This window comes from Geotrypetes seraphini, chromosome 2, assembly GCF_902459505.1.
Source record: "Geotrypetes seraphini chromosome 2, aGeoSer1.1, whole genome shotgun sequence".
NCBI lineage: Eukaryota > Metazoa > Chordata > Amphibia > Gymnophiona > Dermophiidae > Geotrypetes > Geotrypetes seraphini.
Genome location: NC_047085.1, coordinates 256,582,369 through 256,602,855, shown reverse-complemented (window position 1 = coordinate 256,602,855; position 20,487 = coordinate 256,582,369). Strand labels below are relative to the sequence as shown.

At 38.9% G+C, this 20,487-nt stretch overlaps 1 protein-coding gene across 1 annotated transcript in view; it reads left to right on the top strand.

Moving 5' to 3' along the window:
• Positions 1–20,487, top strand: part of DMC1 (DNA meiotic recombinase 1) — a 398,321-nt gene that overhangs the window by 231,825 nt on the left and 146,009 nt on the right. The window contains exon 7 of the mRNA XM_033929441.1: positions 8,162–8,253. Coding sequence (XP_033785332.1) covers positions 8,162–8,253 — 92 coding nt within the window. The remainder of the gene's footprint in view (positions 1–8,161; positions 8,254–20,487) is intronic.

The window sequence follows — 20,487 nt, the reverse complement described above, 5'->3', positions numbered from 1 at the left end:
ATAAAAAATACGAAGAAGAAGAAAGGAAGAAAAAATAATATTTACTTGGATGAATAAAGATAATGGAATGACACATTTTTAACTTTGATATATCTTAAAAATGAAACTAGGAAATATGTTATATGAATGAGGTATGACTCTGTATAATGAAGGAAGGAAGCTCTGGAACGGGAAAAAAAAAATCACATAGTACAAGTAGCACACATATGTGAAACATTGTTTATTTTCCAAAGAAATGAAACATCTCATTATATAATATATAAGTTTAAAAGAAATATAAGGATCTAGAATATATTCATAAACTTATATATTACTTAAAAATATTATAAAGAAATAGAATTAGAAAATATAAAGGTGATATATATGAATTTAAAAAAAAAAAATTTACAATATTTTTCATATTATTTGAATTAATAAGATATACTAATAGTTATAAAATATGAAAATGATACAGAAAATAATATTTGAAAAGATTAAATTTAACATTGGAAAAAAAAAAGCAAAATGTTTAAATATTATATGGATTGTTAATGTTATTTAGTAATATTTGATATATTTGTGACTTATATCTGAATCGTAACAGGAAATGGACTTTTGTGGAGTGTTTTGATACCTGACCTAAGATGCGTGTTGCCAAGCATACACAGTTAATATTGGGAGGGGAGGGAGGGTAGAGGGAAAGAAAGAGAATGGGGAAAATATATTATTACAATGTGTGGATATCTGAAAATAATAATCATATGATTTCATGTCAAATTTTAATTACAAAAGTAAATGGATATTAAAATTTTTTCAATTAATGTCAATGGCTTAAATCATCCTATAAAAAGAAAAAAATTATTAGGTTTTCTCCATAAGCAAAACGCAGATATTTATTTCCTACAAGAGACACACCTTTCGGACACTGAATCTAGGAAGCTAACAGAAGGATGGATATCAAAATGTTTTTATTCACCGGCAATAGGGAAGAAAGCAGGGGTAGCGATAATAATAAATAAGAAATGCAAAGCTGATTTTAAATTAATAAATTCTGACTCTTCAGGAAGATGGATACATATTAAAATGGATCTGGGAAATACAACCCTGGATTTATTTAATCTTTATGCTCCTAATTCGAACCAAATGGAGTTTTTTAATCAAATTCAACAGATATTACTACCACTGGCTACTTCTAACTTAGTAGTAGCTGGAGATTTCAATGCTGTAATGGATCCAATTGTGGACAAGAAACCAAGTAAAATCATAAAATCTTTAGGACTAGATAATTTAATACAATCTTGTAATTTAATAGATATATGGCGTATCCTTCATTTTAATGATCGAGAATATTCTTTTTGTTCTCAGGTCCATAAATCTTTTTCAAGAATTGATTATATATTTGTAACTAATAACATAGCGCAGCGTGTATCAAAAGCAGTTATAGATCCAATTATAATTTCAGATCATGCTGGTGTGTGGATTAACCTTAAGAATTATAATATTGATCAATTTAATTCAATATGGAGATTTAATAATGATTTATTAGCAGATTCAAAATTCTTAGAAGATCTTAAAGTAAAAATGCAAGAATTCTTTCAACTTAATTCTTCAGATGACATTAATATAGAAATTTTATGGGATGCTTTGAAAGCAACAATGAGAGGAAATATTATTTCTTATTCAGCTTTTATTAAAAAACAACTTAAAAAACAATATGAAGATATGGAAAAACAAATTAAATTATTAGAAAATAAATTAATTAAAAAATGGGAAAACAATACATTACAAGAGTTGTTAAAAGTAAAAGTTAAATATAATGAGATTTCTTCTCAATATGTGAGAAAAGACATTTTTAATAAACAAGTACAATATTATGGCAATTCAAATAAAGCGGGAAAATTATTAGCAAATTTTCTTAAAGCAAAGAAAAGAAAATCCAAGATTATTGCAATAAAAGATATACAAGGTAACACACATACCAGCACAAAAGATATTATAACACAATTTCTTGATTTTTATAAAGAATTATACACTTCTAATTCTTATAAAAATAAAGAACAAGAAGGATTAACATTCTTAAATTCCTTTCTTGGACCTAATATTCCGGATCATATAAAAGGAAGTTTAGAAGATCCTATATCTTTAAAAGAAATAGAAACAGCATTGAAGTTTCTTAGAGTTGGATCCGCTCCAGGTGGAGATGGGTATACTGTTGAATTTTATAAATCATTTCAAAATATCATTTTACCACATCTGTTAAATTTATATCAATATCAAATAAAGAATGAAAATATTTCAGGTACTATGGCAGAATCGATAATTATAGTCTTACCAAAACCAAACAAAGATCCTACTCTGGTTTCAAATTACAGGCCTATTTCGTTATTAAATGTGGATAATAAGTTAATGGCTAAAGTATTAGCACTTAGATTGGCAAAAGCTCTTCCTTTCATTATAGATGTACATCAAACAGGATTTATTGCTAAAAGACATTCATCAAATAATACTAGACTAGCATTCCACTCATTAAATTTAGCAAAAAATATAAATGATCCAGCTTTTCTAGTATCTTTAGATGCAGAAAAAGCTTTTGATAGAGTGGAATGGAATTTTATGTATCAAGCTTTACAATGGTTTGGTATAGGCTCCGGTTTTATTAAAATGATCCAGACATTATATAGCTCTCCTGGTGCAAGATTATATATTAATAATAATTTATCAACTAGATTTAATTTGCATAGGGGAGTTAGACAAGGATGCCCTTTGTCTCCATTACTTTTTGATATTGTCCTAGAACCTTATTAATCGCAATAAATAAGACTAAGGAGATAAAGGGAATCACGTTTTCCAACTGGGAATTTAAACTTTCTGCATATGCAGATGATATTTTATTATATTTAAGAGAACCGGATACTACTATTCCATGTATACTTAATTTATTAGAGAAATTCGGCACTTTTTCTGGATATAAAATTAATTGGAGCAAATCTGAAGTCCTCCCAATTAATGTTCATTGTACGAAAGGACTATTTGACCCATATTCATTTATTTGGAAAGAAGATGGAATAAAATACTTAGGAATTATGATCAAAAATACAATTGAAGACACAGTCAAAGAGAATGAAAAACTTTTATTGAAAAAAATAACAGAAATGTGTGAGCAATGGAATCCATTACATCTTTCTTGGTGGGGAAGAATTCAAACAATTAAAATGATGGTATTGCCTGTAGTTTGTTATCAAATGAGTATGATACCAATATTTTTTCAGGGGTCATTTTATAAAAAACTTAACAATATTCTTACAAAATTTGTTTGGTTTGGGAAAAGACCAAGAATCGCTTTAGTATCATTACAAAGACCAATTGTGGAAGGGGGGGTAAATTTTCCAAATTTTTATAGGTATCATCAAGCCTATATTTTAAGACAGGGTATGTATTGGATCCTCCCAGATCTCATGGAAAATGTACCAGATTGGCTGTATTTAGAATGGCAACTCCTGTTCCCTTTATATCCAGAACATCTAATTATCATAACAATGCCTAGGAGATATAAAGATAACAGAATCTTTTTAGATACTTGGAAAACATTGAGATACATAAGTAACCTATCACCAGAACCAATAGCTAAATCTCTAAATCAATCAATATGGGTAAACTCCAGGATCAGAATTGGCGGATTTAAAATCGTCTGGAAACAATGGATAAATGCAGGAATAAGAACATTGAATGATGTCATATCAGAAGGTTCCTTGCTTAGTTTTTCACAATTGCAAAATAAATTTGGACTAAATAAAACACAATATTTTAAATGGATGCAATTGAAGCAAGCCATTCAGGTAGGGTTCCCTGAATGGAAAGATCTTAATACCCAATATAGTTTGCAAGTTTTATGTTTCCAGGCGGATTTCTTGGGACACCAAGCCGCAAAATGGTATAAATTAATATATGGATTTCTAAATAAAAAAAAGAAAACTGGACTTAGGGATATTTGGAGCATTGAGATTGGACAGACAATTTCTGCATCTCAATGGCCAAGATTCTGGTCCTGGAGATTAAGATTAACAAAGTCAGCATCTATGAGTCAAACATGGATATTTTTATTACATAGAGTGTTATGGACCCCGACGCGCTTGCAAAAAATAGATAATACTAGATCTAATAGATGCTGGCATTGTAAAATAGAAGTAGGGACATTAGATCATTTAATTTTTTTTTGTCCTTGCATAAAAGCCTTTTGGAATTTAATTTGGCCCCAAATTAACATATTACTAGAAAATCATATTGGTCTCTCATATGATACCATATTATTTGGTACTGCAATGAGAACACAAAGTCCAATATCAGCAAACAATAACAAATTGCTTTTAATATTGACAGGAGTTGCCATGCAGCAAATCACACAAAATTGGAAGGATTATACCAAGCTAAATTATACATTCTGGTGGAACTCGTTGTGTCACATTTATAAAATGGAGAAAATATTGGCATTACAACAAGGAAATATAAAAAATTTTAAGAAAATATGGGATCCATTGACAAAATATTCTAAAGATCAAATATCTTAACACATTGATAATAATAATATAGGGTTAGGGAGGGAAATATAGAAATTAATATGAGAAAAAATGAAAAAACAAACAACAGGGGAAAGGGATTCAATATATATGATATGATATTGTACATACAACTATAATTATTATAAATTAAATATTATGCTATTCATTTATTGTAAGAATGAAAATTTTATAAATAAAAATTAAAAAAAAAAAAAAGAACAGCGGCTGTGGCTTGGCTGGCGTAACTGGCGAGCTGAGTGGGAAATTTTGCTGCAGGGGTCTCTCCTTTGCATTTTCCAACAGCACTCATGTATATTAGTTGGTGCTCCTGTTCGGAGTCTTGTTTTCTGTTTTCAGTTGGTTTTTTTGGCTCTGCTTGGCTATTCGGCAGACTGAAGGAAATAGGGAGAGTCATCTATTATGTACTATTCCAAAGTTTTGTCTCAGTTTCCACCTGCTGGTCATGATGAGTTATTACCCATCTGTGAAGCCTATACTAGTCTGGAGAGTCTAAAGAAAGAAAATTAGCAGTTAAGAACCTAATTTCTCCTTTTTGAACAGATGAAATGTTGAAAGCAATATGATTTTGTTAGAAAAAACGGGATGCTGAGTAACTGCTTACAGCATTTGGCTTTTTGGATACCCATGTTCTGAAGACCCATAAAAATGATTAATATTATTGAGAGGGATTTTGTGCATGATGAACTGAAAACCAAAACATCCTTTAGTTCTTTTTTATATATGAGGATACTAAGAAATAAGTTGAATGCAGCACCAGCCCAATGTAAAGGAAATGAAGTTATTTCTGAGCTTTTTTGTCTCTGTCTCCATTTGCTGGCAGGGGGACACAATTCACTTACCTGGACTGATTTGGTAGCATTAAAGGAAAGGAAATTAATTGGAAGACTTAAATGACATCTTTTGCTTAGTATTTTGTAAACTTTTTCAGACTTTCATAAGAACATAAGAGTTGCCATACCGGGACAGATCTGGGATATCAAGCCTAGATTCCTTTTTCCTACAGTGGCCAACCCAGGTCATAGTATTTTGCAAAATCCCAAGGAGTAAAACAGATTTTATGCTGCTTATCCTAGGAATAAGCAATGGATTTCCCCAAGTCCATCTTAATAATGGCTTATGGACTTCTGTTTTAAGAAATTATCCAAACCTTTTTTAAACTCTGCTAAGCCAACTGCTTTTACCACAGTCTCTAGCAATGAATTCCAGAGTTTAATTATATGTTGCATGAAGAATTATTTTTTCGGTTTGTTTAAAATTTACTACTTAGTAGCTTCTTTGCTTGTCCATTAGTCCTAGTATCTTTGGAAAGAGTAAACAAGAGATTAATATTTATCTGTTCCACTCCATTCAGTATTTTATATATCTCTCTCATATCTTCCCTGAGCCATCTCTTCTCTAAGCTGAAGAGCCCTAGCTGCTTTAGTCTTTCCTTATTGGGAAGTTATCCCATCCCTTTTATCATTTTTATCGCCCTTTTTTGTACCTTTTCTAATTCTGCTATATCTTTTATCAGTTGTGGTGATGAGAATTACACACAGTATTCAAGGTGCAGCCACATCATGGAGCAATTCAAGGGCATTATAACATTCTCATTTTTGTTTTCCATTTCTTTCATAATAATTTCTAACATTCTATCTGCTCTCTCAGCCACTGCTGCATACTGAGCTGATAGTTTCAATGTATCCTCAACTATGACACCTAGATCATTTTAATGGGTGGTGACCTCTAACATGGAACCCTGCATCACATAGCTATAGTTGAGGTTCCTCTTTCCCACATGCATCACTTTGCATACCTCATACTGACTGCTTACTGAATCCAGGTTAACTTTTTAAACATGAGTTAGGCATAAGGTTTTTTTAAACATGAGTTAAAATATGTACACTAGATTTTGTTGCATGTTCTACTTTCATTTTATCAACCAAAAAGTTGACCCTGCAGATCCACAGATGAAAATCCAAAACAAACAACTGTGGAGACTGATATTGCTGATATAGACTTTATTGATAATCATTTACCATTTACACCCATAGGACCCCTGAGGAAGACTTTTATGTCGAAACACGGTGGATGTTTTATTGACTACTTTATTCCAATAAAGTCTACATCAGTAACATCAGTTTTCTACTTTAATTTTATTACATTGCCCTTTTTGAGCAGTTTTCTAACAGACTGTTGTTTGTTTGTTTTTAATGCAGTCCAAAAATGCAGCACTGACGTGTGCATATTATTTCCATGATCTAAAAGAAATGAATCTATACAGCCATTCACAATTTATCCCAAACTACTGGTAACACCTCTCCCCTTTTCCTAAATGTTGCAAAGTATGGAGCAATTTTAGATGGAAAAATCATCCCATAGTGCCCTTAGGCCAGTTGTGCCTTACATATTCTTCTTCTATCAGTTGGATGAGTATACATGCATGTAGGAGTGTGAGTCAGCCATATATGTGTGGGAGGTTGATAAAAAAACAACTTTGAATTTGAAAATAACTTGCCCTTTCTGATACATGTTGTCTCTTTGGCAGCCTTCTGTGGAAACAGAAATATTCACAAAGTGTAAGAAATACTTTAAACATTTCCATACAAATCCAATCTAAGACAAACATCTATAGATAGTGATTTTGCAAATCCTTAAGGACTATGTAGAACAATGTTGCTTTTTGCTTACAAAAATGACTGCAGAAATAAGACCTATTAATTGCCTTTGTGTGTTTGTTTCAAATGTGTTTAGTCATGGCTGCAAAGACTACTACCTTGGAGGAGGCAAGGATCAACCATTTAAGTGTCTGAAAGTTCCGTAAAAGCTGTTTCAAAACAATGTGTTGTATTTAACCTATAGAAGAAGTTACTTAGAATTAAGCAGAAATGCTAGTACTCTATTTAATGTAATGTAATGTAATGTAATTTATTTCTTATATACCGCTACATCCGTTAGGTTCTAAGCGGTTTGAAGAAAATATACATTAAGATTATAAATGAGAAGTAAGAAGGTACTTAAAAATTCCCTTACTGTCCCGAAGGCTCACAATCTAACTAAAGTACCTGGAAATTAATAAAGAAGAGAAAATAAAGATGGTTGAGAAAAGAAAAATTCTATGTGAATTTATAGGATGGAAATTAAACTGACAGTGAAGAACTGTATGAAAAATACATATGGAATGCAGTTAGAGAGGGTAGGTTACAATCTATTTATGTAAGTATGCCCTAATCTGTGATGGTATACACTTTGCAGGTGGGCATATATATGGCACAATTTGGGCAGTGCCTGGTCAGGTCAAACAGTTACATGTGTATATTATAGAGTACTGTGATTTATGCACTTACATTTATACCATTTCTATGGGTGATGTAAATGCTTATGCCTAAAAATATATGCATATATTTCACCTATTATGCTAGTATTCTGTCAAGAGAAGTAAGTACCTATTTTTATATGTAGAATAGGCTCTAAATAGGTGGATTCTTGGCACCTAAAAATAAGCTCTCTTATAGGATTACCTTCCACATTACTGCAGTTAATGATTGTACCAAAGGCTGTAACTTAAATGCATTAAGGTTAGCAAATGTGTTCATGTTGGTATTTCCTTAACTGTCTCATTGCAGCCGTCCTGACCGCCTCCGTGACATTGCAAACCGTTTCAGTGTAGATCATGATGCTGTACTGGATAATGTGCTGTATGCACGAGCGTACACAAGTAAGTTACTCCCAGAGCTGTAGCTCCATGATAGCTTCGTACCTGTGAGCACATATTTTTGGCAGCACGTTCCCATTCTCTGCCTTCTCTGAGTTGCACATAAATGAAGATGGAGGAGACCAGGCAGTGCCAATGTAAAATTCTGAAAACCTAAAAGTGTGTATTTTGTGACATGAGCTCCACACCATTGAAAACTCTGTTCATCAAGAACAAGTAGGTATAATAGTCTCTCATGTGGGCAACGTCATCCATGGAACCCAGTTCGAATAGATACCAAGTGTACTGTTACTTTAAATTTTAACTCTATTTCATATTCACTCCAGGGATCAAAACGTATTCAAAATATTTTTTAGGACTTAAGCGGCACCACTCAGAGTTCAATAAACTCTCACTGCACTGAGCTTTACACACCAACCTCTTCATTAGTCCTTTCTTCATTAAATCTAAAACAGTTTTTTATCTAAACAATCTTTTCTACTCTTTTTTTTATAGTAAAATGCTACTTATCTTTTCAATTGTCCACTGACCAGGGGATATTTAAGGACAAAAATACCCTCAGCTGGTGTCTCCACAGAGGCATGCCTCAATATCGAGGTCCCTAATGCCTCAACACCTGGTTCTGCAGACTGCTTTGGTACCAGTTCTTTTGATACAGGAGCAACTTAGAGTGCTACTCCAATAAGAGCTTGCAGGGCTACTGCATTCTCAGCATACCCAGGCTCCTGCAACCTCCGCACCAGCATTAGTCCACCCCGAGGATGTATCAGCGCATTGCTCCAGATATCACTTCAGGATTCCTACTCGACATCAAGCATCGATATCCAGGGGACGCTTGATGCATGCATCATCTTCAAGGGAGTGTGATTCACCTGTTTCTCCTCGACACATTTTTGATGCTTATCTCAGTGCTCTACTTGATGCACTACTTCAGAGACATCTCAGAGAGAATTCTTCAGCGAATCTGATTATGACCTATCACTACATTCCAGTGACAGTCTCCCTGATTATTCTGCACATGAATCATGTGGAATTCCATTTAATCCTTCTCCTCCACCTCCACATCACAGATCTCCATCTGAAAGCTTATCTTTTACAGGCTTTGTACGTCAGATGAGTCAGACTCTCCTTATCAAGATGGAGTCCATAGAGGAGCCTTGTGTAGAGTTAATGGAACTCCTTGATTATGAGGAGTGGCCTAGTGAATGTATAAAAGTTCTACTCCATACAGTCACAAAAGACGCTTTATTTAAAAATTTGACTGTCCCAGTGGCTCCCCGCAAACTAGACTCACTAAACAGAATACAGACTCCAACATCAGTCCTTTGTAGTTGAGTCTGTGTTCATATGCTTCCACTCCACTGGGCAGAGAGGCCAGAATCTGGGACAAATTTGGCAAACTTGTATTTCAGGCATTCATGCTAACCAATATAATATTGGACCATCATTTCTATATGTTTATTTATCTTAAGTCTTTAATAAAGCAACTGCCAGACATCAAACAGCATCTTCCCTCAGACCAACTAAAGCCATTTCCAGTGCAATATAGGAGACATTCTAGACAAGTAGATTGTATCCCAATGGCCACATGCCATATGCAGAAGGAATCCAATCCAGATTTTTTTTTTCTGTGACTCTGCTCTCTATTTCAGTGTGCTCTCTAACTTCACCTACAGTTTTTCCCTTCACTACGCATATCAGCAGGAATATGTTCTGCTCTCTCCTTTTTATTATTTTATTTGGTGTTTTTCATCCCTTTTGTTTGGGATTTATTGTGCTCGGAGCAATGTCTGTGTGGAGAACACACAGATTTCAGTCTGCAGCTGACAGGCCAATCCCTGGTGGTACCTATCAGCCAGCCCACATCTGCTTCTAAGGTAAGGGTGTCAAACTCTGGTCCGCGGACTAAATTTGGCCACAGGGTAATTAAATTTGGCACGAGATTTGGCTCACTGATCCTTTCCTCCCTCCACCCCTGCTTCCCGGTCTCATCTTCTGATTGATAGGCGGTATATAAATACCTAATAAACTTGAAACTTAAGCAGCCTGCCGAGGATCGCCGGTCAGCTGTAGTGAACCTAACAAGCTGCTGTCAACCTCTGCAGTACATTCCCTCTGCTTTGATCCCATACGTCAGAGGAGGGACGGGACCGCGGCAGAGGGAACATGCAGAGGCTGAGGCAGCCTGCTAGGTTTGCTACAGCCGACCAGTAATCTTCGATAGGCACTTAGAAGATGAGACCGGGAAGCCGGGATGAAGGGAGGGTAGGAACAGCGGGCCAAATCTTGAAGGTGAGACCAGGAAGTCGAAGGGGCAAACATGCAGGCCTTTGGGGGGGGAAGGGGGCAGGCACATAGGCCACAGAAATTTCTGGCACTTCTGCGTCAGTGCGTCATCCTGACGTCATCGATGACGCATGCCTATGTGCGCTGTTCTCGGTTTTCCAGGGTGTTCTTAAACTCCTGAGACGCCATTACCAACTTTTAGTTATTTCAAAGTGATTGATTGTTCTACGCTCCAGGTTTGAGAAGCCTCTGTCACCTGGTTAAATTATTTTAGGCAATATCCGCTTCTGATGGAAAGTGGCAAAATGGAGCTCTGTTGAGTGGTGATATTATTCCTTGCGTGGCAATATATCTCTACAACAAGATTCAGCTAAGTACTTCTGGATGAATTTTTCCATGAATTAAGTGGTACTATGAACTGTTATGAGGAAACATGAACTTTATATAGGATATTTATTACTATTTTTCTTGATTGAATTTGTAGTTTTGGACATCTATTTTCCTATGAATTTTTTAAACTTGTGGGATTCAATGTTAACTTTTCAACTTCCTTCATGAACTTTTCAAACACTTTTATGCACTTTAGTGATAACTAAGCGATACCATGAAATTTTAAGGGGATGCATTGGAGTACGTCAATCTTAGTATGAAATTTTCATGAGCACTCTGCACTTTACATTTCAATTATTATTGATTCTGATACCGTGACTATTCTTGGGAGTTTATTACATTCACACACTTGTTTATTTTTTCATTTTTTTATTATTTTCTTTCACTTTTTACTTTATTTTTCTTTTCTCCCCGGTGTGATCATTTGATCTTGATTTAAATGAGATTTGAATTGAATTGTTTACACTTATCAGGACTATAAAGATGTATGGGCCGGTTCTCATTTAGACTTATGTCTGGTGCTTTTCACCTATGAGTTACTGCCCGAGCTCATAATCTCCCGTTTGTATTCCAAGAGCTCATACTGATGTCCATTTATTAAAAGCATTTTTGATATATTTCCATTTCTTCAAGGTCAAACACTCTCCCCGAGGGATTTAAATACAGTGTTCCCCCGGTCGTTCGCGGTTCATGGTCCTGGTCATTCACGGTATTTTCTGACCGCGAACCGCTGACAAGGAGAGGGCAGCGGGAGAGGCAGGAGAGAGCAGCTGGAGTGCCGGCGAGTGCAGGAAATCACTCACTCTATGCTCCAACCACCTCTTCCTGCACTAAGTTGGGCCTTATCCAATCAGGAGCTGCTTTGACATGCAGCTCCTGATTGGTTAAGGCCCGATTTAGTGCAGGAAGAGGTGGTCGGAGCATACCGCGAGTGATTTCCTACACTGCTCTCCCGCTGCCCTCTTCGCCAACAGATCAGGTGCATGCAGAGCGACTGCACAAGCCTTTCACCCCCCCCCCCCCCCCGGCAGGCTCCGCAGCACTCTAGTTGCTCTCCCGCTGTCCTCTTCAGTCTTCCCCATGAAAAACCGTATTTACAGTTTTTCAAGATTCGCGGGGGTTCCTGGAACGGAATCTCCGCGAATATCGGGGGAGTTCTATAGTTAGCCAACTATTGATTGACATGTATTTGCAGAACATAGTGCAACTTTTTTTTTTTTTTTTTAAACATGGAGAGCTTCTATCATGGGGTTGGTGCCCATAAAATCACCTGGCTTTGGGCCTCAGAGCTAACAAGACATTCAGAAAAAGCTTGCTAACCTGACATGCTGTGGAATGAAACTAAAGAGATATGGTGCATGAGGCTGCTACTCTCATCAGTTAACACCGTAACACCCTTAAAAGCCCTTTTCTGGCCCACTTCTGCTCCAATCTCCTTTTCCGGCCCACTTCTGCTCCAATCTCCTTTTCCAGGAGGTATCGGAATAGAGGGAAATGGAGATCCTATTCTTCACCTAATCTAGACAGGATTTTCACTCTTATCCAAGACAGCAGAAGGCCCAGAAGTACCAGCATGCATCACAACCCAAATTAGGGCAGAGGTTTTACCTGCCTCCATGAAAACATAGTATCAGTTCCTGTATCATATATATATATATATATATATATTTCTTGCAAACATGGCACCTTATAACTTTGGATAGAGCTCTCAAAATAGTCTGAATAGTCTTCAGCCTCCAGAGTGCCCACTGAGGACATCAATATTAAGCTCTCAGTTTCAGAAAATACTTACAAAGGAACTTTTACCACTTACAGACCAATGCAGTTGAACTCATTGAAATACTTCATTCCAAGTATTTCCCACTAACAAAGATGATGTGAGGGGGAGGAAGGGGCAGAATTCCCAATCCTAGATTGGGCCCTGAATAAATATCTTACCATACAAAATTTTTTAATGGTTTCCTTAGACTCCCTAAATAACACTTCTTCCAAAATAGGCTGACTGTGTTCTCTGGATCTGAAGAATGCCTTACATCAGTACTTCAAGTATTCAAAAACTATTTGATGGTCATTGCAATATATCTATGCAGACAGGGGTGCTGGAGTTGCTATGGTTCATAATAAATTTTCCCAAATCACATCAGCGGGAACGGTCCTGCAGTTTGAATCTGCCCAACAGCTTTTTCAGCTTTCTACTTGCCTTCCTTGGACCATTCCGCCTCCCGACTTGAACCGGGAGCAGCAAGAACAGAGCGGGAGCAGGGTTAAGCAACCCCAGAGCGTGGGAACGAACTCCGCCCCTCTCCCTCGCCTTTGCACCGCTGAGCCAGTTGGAAGGCTCAGTGGGAACGGTCCTGCAGTTTGAACCTGCCTCACTGCTTTCACCAATCTACTTGCCTTTACGAAGCGACCCACCAACTCCTTCAAACCAACTCAACCGCAGTATCTAATCCCTTTAAAATCTACCACTTCAAGTCTTCTCTACAGCACCTTCTCAAAAACTCATACTCCCTCCTTTCAAAAAACTACTCAAAACCAACAACAGAACCTCTTCAAATCCTCCCCCTGCCACCAAAATGAAATTAATACCTCATATACACACCCAGGTCATTCTACTGATAATCCTTCTCATTACCAGCTGGAAGACAGTGGCAAACAACATACTTATCACACCCACCAGCTCAATTACAAACAAAACTCACCATCATAACAGGAGCACCCCAACAGTTAGAAGCCCAAACCAACATTCAACAACCAATCACCCTAACATGGAGAATAAGATCAACTCACCCCAAGACCAAACATCCACATCCCTCTAAATCACTCATCTATCCTACAATAACTCAAAATTATCAAACAGAAACCACCACACTAACATGTGCCTACTTAAACGTCAGAGCCCTAGGACCAAAAACAGAACACCTAAAAAACTGGATAAAAACCGAAAATCTAGACTGCCTTTTCCTCACAGAAACCTGGCTAACTTCAGACACAGATCCCAGAATAACTGAAGTATGCCCTCAGGGATACAAAATAACTGTGACCTGCAGAGAGAAAAAAAGAGGAGGAGGACTAGCAGTCTTAATCAAAGACTCCTTAAACCTAAAGATACTTGAAAAAACCTCCACCCCACACATGGACCTTCTTGTGTGTCATCTCTCAAGCACCACTCTAAAAAACCCACTAAACTCCATGCTCTGTTACATAACACTAGGAAACTGGACCGCAGTAAGATCTGAATTCGAAAACTTCATATGCCAAAACTCATTAACAGCTGAATAGAACCTTATCCTTGGAAATCTAAACCTACATCTCGAAGACCAAACATCCAAACCTGTAGATAACTGTCTATCATTCCTCAATGCCTTATCCTTCCAAATTCTAAAACCGCAAACCACTCATGATAAAGAACACCAATTGGACATCACAGCCTTCATGACACATCAACTTTCCACTCCAGAAATTCAAACATCAAATGGAATCTGGTCCCCTTCACTCTGGTCTGACCACTACACATACATATTCAACATCAACTGGACCAAAAACAAAACCACACCAATTTCCAAAAAAATAACTTACACCTCACGCCAACACATTGAACCCACCAAATTCTGGACAAAAATAGATGAAACAATCCAGGACTGCGACCCCAAGGACTTCATCTCACACTGGAGCAGCTTGAGAACAAGCGTCCTTGATGAACTAGCCCCACTACATACAAAAACTAGAACCAGCAGAAGATCAGACCAATGGTTCGACAGCGAACTACTCCTACTTAAAAGACAGTGCAGACGACTTGAAAGAAAATGGAGAAAAAATAACCTAGACCAAACGAAAACCACCTGGAAAAAAATTAACAAACAATACAAACTACAACTAAAGGACAAGAGAAAAAAACACTACACCAACTTAATAGGCACTGACACACAAGACTCCAAAAAACTATTCCAAATATTAAAAGATCTAACAAACACTAAACCCTACATGACCACAAACAATAACCCCCCCCCCCTCCCCATCAGCCACCATCTTAGCAAAACATTTCAGGAACAAAATAACAAATGCAAGAGCCACCCTCAATTGTACCCCATCCCACCTAATTGAACACACAATTCAATCCACAGAAAAAGAATCAACTGCAGCAGACAGAACATGGTTCCATTTCCCCAGTATAAATTGGTCAGAACTCAATAAAGTGTACAAAAAGTACAGCCAAGCATCCTGTGACCACAACCACTGCCCATCATACCTCCTAACAACCTTCAGTGCATAATTCCGCACACTACTTCTACTTTGGATACAAACCATGCTCGCAGATGGCCTTTTCCCAACCGACCTTAGCGAAATCATCATCACCCCGATTCAAAAAGACACAAAAGGACCAACTGACCAGCCATCTAACTACAGACCCATTGCTTCAATACCTCTATATGTTAAACTAACAGAAGGTCTAGTAGCCAAACTCCTCACCAACTATCTAGAAGACCACAACATACTTCACTCCACACTTCAGAACCAACTTCAGCACAGAGACATTACTGGGATTCCTTATGGACACAGCCAGACAACATCTTAGCACTGGGAAAAAGCTGCTCATACAACTGGATCTGACTGCAGCATTTGACCTAGTAGACCATAACATCTTACTGCAAATTCTGGACACAATAGGTATCTCTGATAAAGTATACTCTTGGTTTGAAGGCTTCCTGAAATCCAGAACATACAGAGTAAAATCGGATAAAGTAAAATCTGAACCTTGGTCCAACCCCTGCGGCGTACCTCAAGGATCCCCACTATCCCCTACTCTATTCAACCTATATACTGCCTCCCTCGGAACATACCTGGACAACCTGGACATTACCTCCTATAGTTATGCAGATGACATTACCATCCTCATACCGTTCGATCAACCAAAGATCGCCATGACAGACACATTACATCGAACACTAGAAGCAGTAGCGATCTGGATGAAAGATCACAAATTGAAACTCTACCCTGACAAAACAAAATTCATCCTCCTCGAAAATAATAAAGCCCCAACCTTAACCAATATAGAAATCAACTCAATCAACTACCCCATTCAAATCACCCTAAAACTATTAGGAATGACTATAGACAGATGCTGCACCATGCAGCCTCAAATAAACAAAATAATACAGAAATCTTTCGCAGTTATGAGAAATTTAAGACAAGTACGAAAATTCTTCGAAAGACCACAATTTCAGCTCATAGTTCAATCCCTTATACTAGGCCTACTGGATTACTGCAACATCCTCTACCTCCCCTGCCCTGCATCAATGACTAAACAACTACAAACAGTCCAAAATACAGCTCTGAGACTCATCTACTCACTGAAGAAACACAACCATATTACAGAAGCATACATCGACTCACACAGGCTACCAATTCAAGAAAGAATACTATTTAAATTCTATTGCATGCTATTTAAATTGTTAAATGGAGACAGCCCAATCTACCTAAACAATCGCCTCTACCAAACTACGTCACCCAGACATAGAAAAACTCACACCCCTTTCACACACCCTCCAATCAAAGAAGTCAAACGGAAAAAACTGTATGACGGCCTCCTAGCAACACAAGCAGCAAAACTGGATAACCAAGTCTCCAACCTACTGATAACCACCCCCGAATACAAGATCTTCAGAAAAGAAATAAAAACGATACTCTTCAAGAAATCACTGAAACACTCTTAACATATCAATTACCTTCCATCCTCTGCCTTCACCCTGCCCCACAGATACTACTAGTTCTTCTCAACTTCTCTTGAATTCACCAATGATCTTCTACTGTAACCCACCATTTATATCTCTTTTGTAATCCGCCTTCTCAACTTCTCTTGAATTCACCAATGATCCTATATTGTAACCCACCATTTATAACTCTTGTAATCCGCCTTGAATCGCAAGGTAATGGCAGAATAGAAATCTGTAATGTAACTTATAAATCACACTATACCAACAGCGTTCAAGGCGATTTGCATCCAAAAAGCCATACAGTCTACAGCAGCGGTCTCAAACTCAAACCCTTTGCAGGGCCACATTTTGGATTTGTAGGTACTTGGAGGGCCGCAGAAAAAATAGTTAATGTATTATTACAGAAATAACAACTTTGCATGAGGTAAAACTCGTTATCCCAGGACAAGCAGGCAGCCTATTCTCACATATGGGTGATGTCATCCACAGAGCCTGGATTCGGACAGCCTTGCAAGTATACTTGTAGAAAACTTAAGAAGTTTCAAGTCAGCCGCACCGTTCATGTGCGAGTGCCTTCCCGCCCAGCATAGAGCGAGTCTCCTCAGTTTTCCGTGGAGCCGAGAAATCTGTACTTTGATGCTCTGCGCTGAACTTTGTTCGCTTCGTGCCTTCTCTCACCACGATTTGTGTTCGTTTTAGTTGCGAATCACTGTGTTACTTTATTTTCTATTTCCAAAAAAGACTATTTTTTTTCTTCATCAACTGACTGGTGGGGTAGGCCGCTCGGCGGCAGCCTGTGGGCTTCGACTTTGCAGCGGCTATATTCCCTCCTATGTCCCGGCCAGTAATGGGCTTCAAGAAGTGTAGCCAGTGCCAGCGTGTGATTTCTCTCTAGGACCCACACCGCTGGTGCCTTAAGTGCCTCGGGCCTGACCATAGTCCTAAGTTGTGCGAGCGCTGTGCTACTATTCAACCTCGAGCCCTTAAACGTCGTCTGGTTTTAGTGGAAAAACTCTTCAAGATGGACTCTTCAGTGACACCCTGACCTCAAGGTCTGCCTCGGTCCCACCTTTCACCAAGGGTCCTCCTGCTTCCACGACTCCGACCTCGAGTCTCATCAGACCTTCCTCGTTTGGATTGTCTTTGGCCTCGAGTATACCTGCTTTATCTTCCCCTGAGTTTCCATCAGGTCAGATACCTAAGCAGAAGGTTCCAGCAGTGGTCCTCAAGCTCTCCAAGACCTCCAAGTCGAAGCACATCTCCACTGCCAGCTTGGAGCCTTTAGCCTCAGCAAGTGGTCCAGTTTCAGACACGGATCCACATTTGCAGGCTTCTCTCCAGCAATTTGTTCAGTTACTGAGCAAATATGGTTCTGCCTCGACTCTGCCTCCTGTAATCCAGCCTGGGCAATCAGCAGTCTCCCGCAAAGTCGAGTCCCTGCTTGTGCCTCGAGCTGTAGCTTCACACTATGCAAGGACCCAAGTCTTTGCGAGTGTCTGGTCTGTCATCTACACACTATGCAAGGAGTAGATTCTTTGCGAGTGTCTCAACACAAATCCTCACACTCCATACAAGGAGCAGAGTCTTTGGGAGTGCTTCGAGATTCCTCGATCCAAACCACTGAGTTTCGATCTACAGCTTCTAGCCCTATTCATTCACCAGCAGCATTGCCTGTTTCCATACATAGGGTGAAGTCTTGATCCTACTCGAGACCTGCTTCCAGACACCACTCTCGTCGAATGAGGCCACCATCGAGACGCAGGTCTTCTTCCAAAGAGCAGCCTTCCTTGTCTAGGCCTCATTCCAGACCTTCCAACTCCTCGATCGAGGTCACTGCTTCCAGATCCTGAGGAATCAGCTGCTTCCATTGCCTCCTCCAAGTCTCCATATTCTTTGGATTGTCACTACTCCAGAGAGGCTTCGCCTTCGTTCTCCACTCGAGACGCCTCTCAGGGCCTTGGCGGGTCAGCTTTCTTTCTCTTCCTTCCTTCGTCAGATAGCTGATGTACTAGAAATTAAATTAGATGCTGGTTCTAAATACTCTAAGGAGTATCTAGAGGAAATGCATCTGCCTCAACCTCCTGCAGAGTCACTTAACCTCTCTCTTAACCGGCTTTTGTCTCAAACTTTCAAACAATGCCTGAAAACTCCTTATGCTATACCTGCTGTTCCAGGCAAGTTGGACTCGAGGTATAGAACTCTACATTGCAAAGGGTTTGAGAATTCACAGTTATCTCATCAATCCCTCCTTGTGGAGTCCTCGTTGAAAAGAACCCATCCTTCCAGGGTCTATGCTGCAGTTCCTCCTGGAAGAGAGGTTAAGACCATGGAAAGTTTGGATGTCGTCTTTATCAAAATGCTATGATGTACTCCAAAGTCCTCAACTACAATTTTGTCTTCATTACTTATCTCAAGTTCCTCATTGATATTATTCCAGGCTTTCTGAAGAACCTGTCACAACTCAGATTACATCTTCTCCAGTCATCTTATGATGCCTTTGAACTGTCTGCTAGGGCCACTGCTTTCTTTGTAGCGATGCACCACTTGGCCTGGCTTCGCACCATTGACATGAACCCTAATCTTCAGGACCGTCTGGCTAACATTCCTTGTGAGGGTAATGACCTCTTTGATGAATCCATAAAGGCTGCCAATAAGAAATTTTCTGAACATGAAAAATCTTTTGCTTCTATTGTCAGACCAAAGCCAAAGCCAGCTCCTGCAAAATCTTCACGCCCTCCTCCAGTTTTCCAGAGGCGTTATACTCCAAAGCCGGCTCCTTACACTCGAGCACCTCCTAAGAAACCACAGCAGCAGAAGTAACAGAAACCTCAGCCTTCTGCTGCGGCTAAGGCTGTGCAGCTTTTTTGACTGCTTAACACAGAGCATAACCTCCATCATTTTACCTCTGTCCTCCCTTCCCCCATAGGTGGTCGTCTCCATTTTTACCATCGATAGGAGACCATTACATCCGACCTCTGGGTGCTGTCAATAATCAGGGAAGGATACTCTCTTCATTTCACTCAGATTCCTCCAGAGCTTCCTCCAAAAGAGTATCCTTCCAATCCATCCCAGACCACCCTTCTTCAGGAAGCTCAGGCTCTGCTTCATCTCCATGCCATTGAAGAAGTTCCTCTGGAACAGCAGAGCAGGGGGTTTTACTCCCATTACTTCCTAGTTCCGAAGAAGACGGGTGATCTGCGACCCATTCTGGATCTCAGGGCTCTCAACAAATATTTAGTCAAAGAAAATTTTGCATATTATCCCTGGCATCCCTTTATCCCCTTCTAGATCAGAATGATTGGTTATGTTCTCTAGATCTCACATCCCCATTCATCCAACCTCCCGTCAATACCTCAGATTTTGGGTGGGGAATCTGCATTACCAATACGGAGTGCTACCCTTTGGCCTGGCTTCATCTCCCATAGTGTTCACCAAGTGCCCGGTGGTAGCAGCAGCTCTAAGGAACCATGGTCTTCAGGTATTTCCCTACCTAGTCGACTGGCTCATCAAAGATTCAACATCTCAGGGGGTTAGTGTAGCGACCCAACGGACTATGTGGTTCCTACAAAGCATGGGATTCAAAATCAACTTCCCTAAATCCCAACTTCAGCCCTCTCAGAATCTACAGTTCATCCGAGCTGTTCTGGACAGTATCCAACTCAGAGTATTCCTTCCTCGACAACATCTGGATGCTCTTCTTCAACTCTGCCATGCAGTGTCTTCCCGCTCTTCAATCTCAGCGAGATACATGATGGTCCTCCTAGGTCACTTGGCCTCCACAGTGCACGTGACTCCTTTTGCCAGACTTCACCTCAGAATTCCTCAGTGGACCCTGGCATCTCAGTGG